Source organism: Crocuta crocuta, unplaced genomic scaffold (genome assembly GCF_008692635.1).
Source record: "Crocuta crocuta isolate KB4526 unplaced genomic scaffold, BGI_CrCroc_1.0 scaffold28, whole genome shotgun sequence".
Taxonomy (NCBI): Eukaryota; Metazoa; Chordata; class Mammalia; order Carnivora; family Hyaenidae; genus Crocuta; species Crocuta crocuta.
The window spans coordinates 2,967,377-2,977,442 of NW_027533256.1; the positions used below are offsets into that span (position 1 = coordinate 2,967,377).

At 45.4% G+C, this 10,066-nt stretch overlaps 1 protein-coding gene across 2 annotated transcripts in view; it reads left to right on the forward strand.

The window, feature by feature from the left end:
* SH2D4B (SH2 domain containing 4B) overlaps positions 1–9,515 on the forward strand; it is an 87,832-nt gene extending 78,317 nt beyond the window's left edge. Inside the window, exons 7-8 of one of the 2 annotated variants that reach the window (XM_077746471.1) lie at positions 4,472–4,692; positions 9,111–9,515. In XM_077746471.1, the coding sequence (XP_077602597.1) occupies positions 4,472–4,692; positions 9,111–9,203 (314 nt within the window). In that variant the 3' untranslated portion in view covers positions 9,204–9,515. The remainder of the gene's footprint in view (positions 1–4,471; positions 4,693–9,110) is intronic. The other variant, XM_077746472.1, reaches the window with a different exon arrangement.
* The last annotated feature ends 551 nt before the right edge of the window (positions 9,516–10,066 follow it).

Genomic DNA, 10,066 nt, shown 5'->3' on the forward strand with positions numbered 1-10,066 from the left:
GATCCGTCTCCTGAATATTTTCTCCATCGGTTCTTTGCCTCGTTTCTTGTTTATATATTAATCTGCGAATGCTGTAGTGTTTAGTTTTGTGAGCTTTTCAATTTAATATAAATGGAACTAAAGTGTAGTTATTTTTTAGTTATTAGCTTGTTTCATGCTTCGTTGAAAAAATTTTTTTCTCATTGTATTTTTCCACCTCTGTTGTTTGGTGCTTGTTTTTTAGTGGTTAGTTTAGAAGATTTAACATGCATATTTCACATATTGTAAAGTGGATGTATATCTTTACCCTCTTCCTAAACACACAGAGTTTTAATTTATTTTTATATATTTTTAACGTTTATCTATTTTGAGAGAACGAGCACACACGAGAGAGAGCGTGAGTGAGGGAGGGGCAGAGAGAAAGGGAGAGAGAGAATCCCAAGCGGGTTCCGTGCTGTCAGTGCAGAGCCCAACTGGGGGCTCGATCTCATGAACTGTGTGATCATGACCTGAGTTGAAATCAAGAGTTGGAAGCTTAACTGACTGAGCCACCCAGGTGCCTCTATTTTTATTTTTTATTCTTTTTTGAAGTTTTATTTATTTAGATAATCTGTACGCTCAACATGGGGCTTGAATTCATGACCCCAAGATCGGGAGTCGCCAGCCAGGCACCCCTTAAACACATGGATTTTTTTAAAAAAATTTTTAATGTTTTATTTATTTCTGAGAGAGACAGCGTGAATAGGGGAGGGTCAGAGAGGGAGCGAGACACAGAATCTGAAACTGGCTCCAGGATCTGAGCTAGCTGTCAGCACAGAGCCTGACGCGGGGCTCGAACCCACGAACCGCGAGATCATGACCTGAGCCGAAGTCGGACGCTTAACTGACTGAGCCACCCAGGCGCCCCATGGATTTTTTTAAGTAACATTTTATTTATTTTTTAATTTACATCCAAGTTAGTTAGCATATAGTGCAACAGTGATTTCAGGAGTAGAGTCCTTAGTGCCCCTTACCCATTTAGCCCATCCCCCCTCCCACAATCCCTCCAGTAACCCTCAGTTTGTTCTCTATATTTAAGTCTCTTATGTTTTGTCCCCCTCCCTGTTTTTATATTATTTTTGCTTCCCTTCCCTTATGTTCATGTTTTGTATCTTAAATTTCTCATATGAGTGAAGTCATATGATATTTGTCTTTCTCTGACTGACTAATTTCACTTAACATAATACCCTCAAGTTCCATCCACATAGTTGCAAATGGCAAGATTTCATTCCTTTTGATTGCTGAGTAATACTCCATTGTATATATATACACCACATCTTCTTTATCCATTCATCCGTGAGTGGACATTTGGGCTCGTTCCATACTTTGGCTACTGTGGGTAGTGCTGCTGTACACATTGGGTGCCTGTGTCCCTTTCAATCAGCACACCTGTATCCCTTGGATAAATACCTAGTAGTGCAATTGCTGGGGCACAGGGTAGTTCTATTTTTAATTTTTTGAGGAACCTCCATACCGTCTTCCAGAGTGGCTGCACCAGTTTGCCATCCCCTCAGCAGTGCAAAAGAGATTCTTCTTCTCCGCATCCTCGCCAACATCTGTAAACACGTGGATTTTTTTAAGCCCATTGATTCTACTCTCAGCTGATCAGATGTTGTCAGCATTACAGTTCTATCTATTTTTAAACCCTCAACTTACCCATTATTTGAATTATTTTGGAAGTTAGTATGTATTTTTCACTTACTGCAGTATCTGTGCTCCTCATGCCTTCCAGCCTCTCAGATGGTCTGTCCAGGATCCAATTTCTTCTACCTGAAGTACATCCTTTAGAATATCCTTAATAGTCAATTTTCTCAACTCTCCCCCCACCCCAAAGATGTCTTTATTTTGTCCTCCTTGAAAGATAGTTTCACTAAATGCTGTTATTTTTTTTCTCAGCACACTGAAAATGTTACCCCATTGTCCTCTGGCTTCTACTGTGCAACTGAGAAGTTCACCATCAGTGTAATTGTTCATTCTGTGTAGACAATCGGCCTTTCTCTCTGGCTGACAAAACGAGATGTTAAGTGGGTTTGTGCAGTTTCGCTGCGACGTGTCTGTGATGAATCACTCTTAAATATTGCCTCCGCTCCATTCTCCTCTCTGGTCTTCTGTGGGATCCAGATCATACATGTGCTAGAACTTTCAGTCCATCCGCCATGTCTCTTCTGGTCCTGAGACTTCGATTAGGCGGCTCTTAGGTTGCATTTATGTAAATGTGCCGGGACTCTTTCTTCTTAGTCTTCGCTGTGACTCTCCACTCATTGTATCCCTCCTTCCCCCCTTTCACCTCACCACCTCTGCTTACTGCCACGGACTCTACCCAGCCGCTGAGGCCTGCTTCTCACCCCCCTTCATTGCCTCTCTAAGGCCCGCCCTGACTTTTCTGCAGGCCCCATTCGTCTCCTTCTTGCGTCTTTCACAGCGCATACTGCCCTCTGCCTGAGAGAACATGGTGTAGAGCAAAGAGCACTGGACTTGGAGTCTGAGGACCTGAGGTCAAGTTCTGGCTCCACCATGTAATAGCTCTGTGACCTTGGGTAAGTCCCTTTTCTTGCTGACCCTCAGTGTCCTGAGTTTTGAACTGATGATAATTGGGATGGTAGGAAGACTGAAGGAGACGAGGCCCACTGAGGCTCCAGATGGTGCTCCATGCTGGCCATGAAATGAAGCTTCTCCTGGAACCCACAATGTGTCCTTTTGCCCCCAAGCTTCAATATAGAAGCCATTTCTGGCAGACTAGTGGTCTGGGAGCTGGATTCCAAGGCTGCGGCTGTGGAAATGTAGCTCTGAAGCAATGCTTAGATGAAGGAGTCCTTATTGCACTGAGATCTCTAGCTTGTGTGCCTCTAATTCATAACCCCCCCCCCCCACAGCCATTTTTTCATTCCTGAACTTTCTCATAATCTTCTGCTTCGGAAACCCCAGTAGTTTCTCGTTGCCCTCAGAATTAGGTCTAGAATCCTTCTAATGGTTGGGGGAGGGCATGGGAGCTTGGTCCCTGCCGATCTCTGTGTATGTTGCCACTGCCCATCTCCTAAGTTGGTCTCCCCTCCTGCCTCTTTGGGCTCCCTTCCTGCCATGAAGAACCGTGAGCTAACCTCTTTTGCAAAGTAGATCCTTGCCTCACGCCTCTGTTTTAACCCTTCTGGTCTCAGTCTAGATGTTACTTCTACCCCTGGGGCCAGAGCTGAGTGGGGAGGCAACCAGTTCTCACAGTGCCTGTGGCCTTGATCACCACTGGTTATGGTGAGCCTTTTCTTTTTTTTTTCTTCTTTTTTTAATTTTTTAACTTTTTTTAAAATTTATTTTTGAGACACAGAGAGAGACAGAGCATGAATGGGGGAGGAGCAGAGAGAAAGGGAGACACAGAATCCAAAGCAGGCTCCTGGCTCTGAGCTGTCAGCTGTCGAGCCTGATGCGGGGCTCGAACTCATGGACGGTGAGATCGTGACCTGAGCCGAAGTCAGACACTTAACGGACTAATCCACCAAGGCGCCCCCAACCTTTCTTTAAAACCAAACAAAAGAAAGCAAAACAGGAAAATTCTTCCAATCTTTATTTCTGTCCAGAGTCAAAACTTCTGGAAGGCAGGAACTGTTTCTCATTCAGTGCTGACTCCCAGGTGCTGAGCATGGGGCTTGGCTCCTACAGAGTGCTTAGTACATACTTATTAAAGGGAGGAAGGAGAGAAGTTTCAGGAAACACTACATGTCCCATTTTTGGCGGGTAAGAATTGGCTCAGAAGGGATCTACAGTTGCATTCTCCAGCAATCATGCTAGAATGAGTCCGTGGAGCATCGTATGGTAAGGCCACATCCCTTAGCCAGCCCTGGTCATGGGCAGAGGCAGAAAGTCTCCATGATCCCTGGAGAGCAGTGTGCTCCCTCCCCAGTCAGAAGGGGTGAGATGATGCTCTCCCTCCTTTCACTGTGGTGAAAGCACATTGTCAAGAACTGTAGAACCTGGGAAAATTTTGTTCTTTGAGCTGTTTGCCTGGTGTCCGCAGGTGGATGGAGGAAGCCCTCTTTCTTCTTAAGAGCACGTACTGTTTTCAGGCGCTCATTAACGGGTGCAGGAAGGGTATTGGGCTAATAGTCGTAAGTCACACCGGTGTTGTCATCAGAGCAGGACTCTTATTTGTAATCGATGGATGCTATAATTCTGGCTCACTGTTCATTGTTTGCTTACCCAATACATCCAAGTTAGCGTGGCTTAATTCGGAGGCAAGTATGCTAACCTGAGGTCCTGGGAGAAATTCTGCCCCCAGGCTCACAGCTGCTTGTTCTGGGCCCAGATGAGTCCCCTGTGGAATGAGGCAAGTGCCTGATCCCCCTGTAGCTCCCCTTCCTGATGCCCTTGAAGGAGGATGAGGGGCAGGGATGAGTGGGGGAGAGAGGCAGGAGAAAGGTTTGCTGAACCTACAGACTTCTTTTCTTTTTCTTTTTGAAACCAGGGATTATTAGCCGAGAAGATGCAGAAGATCTCCTGGAGAACATGACGGAGGGAGCATTTTTGGTCCGGGTCAGTGAGAAAATCTGGGGCTACACCCTCTCCTATCGCCTGCAGAAAGGGTTCAAGCACTTTCTCGTCGATGCCTCTGCAGATTTTTACAGCTTCCTGGGAGTAGACCCCAATCGCCACGCGACCCTCACCGATCTCATTGATTTCCACAAGGTATCCCTTGGGGTTGGTGGGGGGAGCCGGTCAGGAGACGGGACTGGTAGAAACTTGAGCTGAAGGAGCGCCAGGTTGTAGGTGTTGTAAGAGGTGAGGTGGAGAGGGGGCAGGCAGCCCCAGACGGTCTGTAGGATCACAGGGACATGGAACATTGGGGTGGAAGAGAGTAGAGGTTGTCTAGACAGGCTCTGGGGCCCTCTGTTCTCTCTGGCTTACCCCCTGACTGATACGGGTACCCGGTTCCTAAGCTCTTCTCATCTCGAGTATCTGAGGGCTCCCTGCTGTCAACACTTAAGAGCTAGTTGACCCACCTTCTGTCCAAGCCTGCATCTCACCCCCAACTCATCCCTAGGATGTCCTGCCTGAGAACATTCTAGGCAGGTCTCTGGCAGCTCTGTAGAGTTAGCTGAAGCCTAGCTGTCAGCCCCATAGTTTGAGAAGCTCTTCTGGTAGAGTTCCCATGTCTCTTGTTCCAACTACAGCTTTACTGCTTGGTACGTGTGTGGCCTTGGACAGGTTCCTTAGCCTCATTGAACTTTCGTTTCCTAACCAGGCAAATGGATGTAAATAATACTTAGTTCAGACCCCACGACCATTAGATGAGGCAGTGTACGTAACAGAACTGCGTAACTGTGAAGTGGTATGGGGGTTCTTGTTTTCCAGAACCCCTTTTTTGTTATTTGTTCCCCTGCTGTGGACCTCTCGCTGGGAAAGACGTTGCCTTCCGAACAACCTCTGTAGACAGAAGCAACTTTTGTGTTCATGTGGCTGTTGGCACAGTGGTAACTGGTGACTGGGAGAAAGCCAAAGGTGGAAACTCGATGACCTGGAAGACAGGCCGAGAGACAGAGTCGTGGTAGCTCACCGTCTCCCTGAGCTTTGTCCCTGTGCAAAGCTTCACAGAATTACTGGACCATCTCGCTGGGTTTTTGCTGCAATAGGGACTCTTGGATTTGTATTGTTTTTTCTTCATGGAGGTCCCCAGGGCTCTGGGGGACAGCTCTTGACTTGACCTTATAAGTCAAGTACATAGAAAATCACCCATTTACAAATACCTAGACACCGGGTGGAGAGTAATGTTGGAAAACTGGACTAACCAGGTTGAAGGCAGACTTCTACCTGTGGTGGGAAGAGCCTTCTAACAACTCTAGGAAAGAGAGACAGAGAGAGAGAGATATCGGCAGCTTCTCTGTATCAGGTATTGTGCCTATTGCAGTACATCGTGTTCTCACTTAATCTTCATGGCAGCTCTGTGAGGGAGGCGTATGAGTCCCATCTCACAGATCAGGAAACCAAAGCCAGTTAGCTTAGATATCTTCCCTAAGTTTTTGTGGCTGGTACCACCAGGTTCAGGAGTTAATACTCAAGCCATCTGTCTCTAAGGCTTGTGCCTTTTTCCTCTGTACCGCACTGCTTGGTTTCCCCTGTCCCATAGAAGCTGCCTTGAGCAGTGATGAACTCGTTCCTGGAAGTGTNGCAAAGGGAAAAGGCCCATCTCTCAGAGATGCTATGCTGCGGTTCCTGCATAGGAAGGCTGGAAGGTCTTTGAAGGTCTTTATTCTCTTCCAAATCTAGGGCTTGAGACTGCCAATTCAATTTCATTTCTTCCACTAACAGGAGAGCTCATCTATGTCCATGTGGAAATCTGATATCCAGCATATATAAATTAAAATTTTAATTACACAATTAATTTATGATTACATTCTAAGAAAAATTAGATACAATACAAGGTGAAAGCCTTGTTCTTTAAAGATTTTTAAAATTTATTTATTTATTTATTTTTGAGAAAGAGAGAGAGCATGCAATCAGGGTAGGGGCAGAGAGAGAGAGGGAGGGAGAGAGAGAAACCCAAGTGGGATCTGCACCATCAGCACAGAGCCTGATGTGGGTCTCGAACTCACAAACCATGAGATCGTGACCTAAGCCGAAGTCTGACGTTTAACTGACTGAGCCACCCAGGCACCCTGTGCCTTGTACATTTAAAATCCCCACTTCCCATGGGTGGCTCAGTCGGTTAAGCATCCGGCTTCGGCTCAGATCATGCTCTCATGGTTAGTGGGTTTAAGCCCTACTTTGGGCTCTGTGCTGACAGCTGGGAGCCTGGAACCTGCTTCCGATTCTGTGTCTCCCTCTCTCTCTGCCTCTCCCCTGCTCACTTGTGCCCTCTCTCTTTCTCTCTCAGAAATAAATTTAAAATCTCCGCTTCCATCCTCCACCTTGAATTATTAGTTTGCCATGTACCTATCCAGGTATTTCCTGGACATTAACGTAGAAATTCATGTACATAAGGAAATACATAGTTTTGTTAATTTTTACCCAAACTGGACAGTTCTTTACCAATAGCTCAGCAATTTGATTTTTTTTTAAACAGAATCAATGTATCATATTGAGTATTTTTTAAAAGCATGGTCCCTGGAAGCAGGCTGCTAAGTTTTAAATCCCACCTTCATTACTGTGTGTGATTGTGGGCATCTTCTGACGTTTTGATACTTTAGTTTCCTCCATAGTAAAATGGGTTTCAAAATAGCATTTGCCCCCTTAGGGTCACTGGGAGGTTCCATTCAGAGAACACTGTGTAAAGTGCCAAAACAGTGTACCTGACACTTGTAAGTTATCAGGACGGTGGCTGTTACTGAAACGGTTCTATTTAGTACACACACCACATCCTTGTACGTGGCCGCAGCATCACATGATGGCCACTTACTTCCAGGCTCCCACGATCACAAACGGGGCTGCAGACCTTTGCTTGTCTATGCCGCTTAGGGCGCATGCGCAAGGATTTCTCTGGGATGGATCCCTGGTACTAGGATTGCTGGATAGATCATGCGCAGTTTACTTTGAAAAGATCTGCCAGATTGCCCCCCAGAAATGTAGCACCAATTCATGCTTCTGCCAAAGCAAGATGCGACTGTTGCCCCACACTGCTGCCAGCCCTGGGGGTTATCAATCATTTTAATTTTTTCCCATTTGATGGACAGATGCCATATCTCCCTGTTGATTAGCTGGCATTTCTCTGGTTCCTCCTGACACAGAGGATCTTTTCATATGTTTAATGGCCACTTGGATTTCTGCTGGGGATTGCCCATTCCTATCTTCTGTCCATTTAAAAAAATTTTTTTTTTCATGTTTATTTATTTTAGAGAGAGAGAGAGATAGGGTATGAGAGAGAGAGGGGCAGAGAGAAAGAGAGAGAGGGAGGGAGACACAGAATCCAAAGTAGAACCTAGGCCCTGAGCTGTCAGCACAGAGCCGGAAGAGGGGCTCAAACCCATAAACCAGCGAGATCATGACCTGAGCTGAAGTTGAATGCTTAAGCAACTGAGCCACCCACACGCCCCACCCTCTGTCCATTTTCTACTTGGACGTCTCCTTTCCTACTGATGTGTCAGTTCCTCCAGCAATGGAATTGCTCTTTAGTTATGTCCATTCTGCCCCTCAGGTCTTCTATGGAAATTTTTATTTAAATGGCATTGTTTTCATTTCCAGGTTCTTTAATTTTGAAAAAAATAAAGCCCATTCTTATTTCATGGATGATTTATGTTCTTATTCTCCCGAGGAGATGAATACCCATCCCTTCAAGGCGCTTTCAGTTTGTTTTATAAACTTGATATTCTCTTGGGTGTCCATTTTATGGGTGTGATTTTCCCTTAAATATTTATAAATTTTGAGCTATGAGGTGGTGTCCGGACTTGGAATTTCCTGTTTATCCACAAGTGGAAACAATCCCTGTTTCCCAAATCTATTCTCTGTAAGGGTTGGAGTTGACAGTGAGTAGCTCATCTTTTGGGCATGGGGGCGTAGGACCTTTAGTGGTCTTTCCCCGCTTCTGATCTGCCTGAGGCAAAGACCTTTGCCATCTGGGGTTCCCCAGCCCCCACCTCACTTTATCTCCTCTGACAATCTCATTTTGTAGGGCTTTTGTTTTTTCAGTACTCTTGAACACTTAGCTTTGTGGATGGCCTTCCTTCTTATTTTCCCATATTGGATTTCTCTCCGTTTTCTCAGTAGGGATTTACTTCTTTGTAAAAGCAGACTTTTCCCCGTGTCATTTCTATAAATTTGGGTGAGGGGAAGGCAGATACCTATTCATTGACTTTCTATCTTTTTATAGAATGTTTTATTTATTTCTGAGAGAGAGAGAGAGAGAGAGCGTGAGCAGGGGAGGGTCAGAGAGAGAAGGAGATACAGAATCTGAAACAGGCTCCAGGCTTTGGGATGGCTGTCAGCACAGAGCCCAACACGGGGCTCGAACACACTAACTGTGAGATCATGCCATGAGCCGAAGTTGGATGCTTAACTAACTGAGCCACCCAGGCACTCCATAGACTTTCTATCTTGAACTGATCTCTCTCTGGCGGATGCTTATTTCCCTTGCTTGATTATAAGTGATCTTTCCTTTTTGTTTTTCCTTTTAGGAGGAGATTATCACTGTGTCAGGAGGAGAGCTACTGCAGGAACCCTGTGGACAGAGGGACAGCCCACCAGACTACCATCTGTTGTTTGAGTGATTTTCCCCCCCTTATCAATCGGACTTCTTTGGGCATCCGGTTTTTGAACTCAACTTAAGAATTTCCCAGCTCAAATCCTTCCTTATGGCCTTCTGGAAGGTCCATCACTATCCAGTGGGGTATATAGATTACTTAGCCTCAAGGGATATGAAATATATGGCATATGTGCCATCAGTCTCTGTCCCGATGCCCAGGACAGAAATTGCAAATAGCTGATGCAACTCTTTCACGAAGAGTTTAGTTATGACTTCAGAAGATGAAGCCTGTCTACTGCGGCTGCCCTAAAGTGAGCTGCTAGAGCACACGGACCACGTTTTCATAATCCAAAATAATTCCAGTGCCGAACTCTGAGTTTAACATATGGTAGACCTTCAGTAAATGTTTGTTTGAATGAATGCAGTTCTCCTGAAAGCTTTCCAACACAAATCTGCAGTCACTTCTAGTCATTTCCTACCCGTTCTGTTTATAAAGTCATGGGTACAGAAGAAATGTTGCATGTAAATTTCCATGGAAATTTTACATGGAAAATATGGCCGCTGCGTCTTTAATGGTGGACGTTATTGCCCTCATTGATTTTATCGTTGGAATTACCTATGGCTTCTGAGACCCAGCTTCCAGAGCAGGTGACTGATACTGCCCTGCCTTCTTTGTTTGCTGCCCCTGCTTGGTCTCAGAGGCATATCTTGACCCTGGTTTTATAATATTGAGGCAGTGGTTCCATGTACTCCCATAGCTGTGCCCCAAACCTGGGTTGACTTGTAAATCCAAGAAAGCCTTTGCTCTCTGGGATTTACCCCTCTTTGTGTGGGTTATTCAAATGATTACTTCTGCCTTTACAGTCCTTTTGATTTTGATCCTCGCGT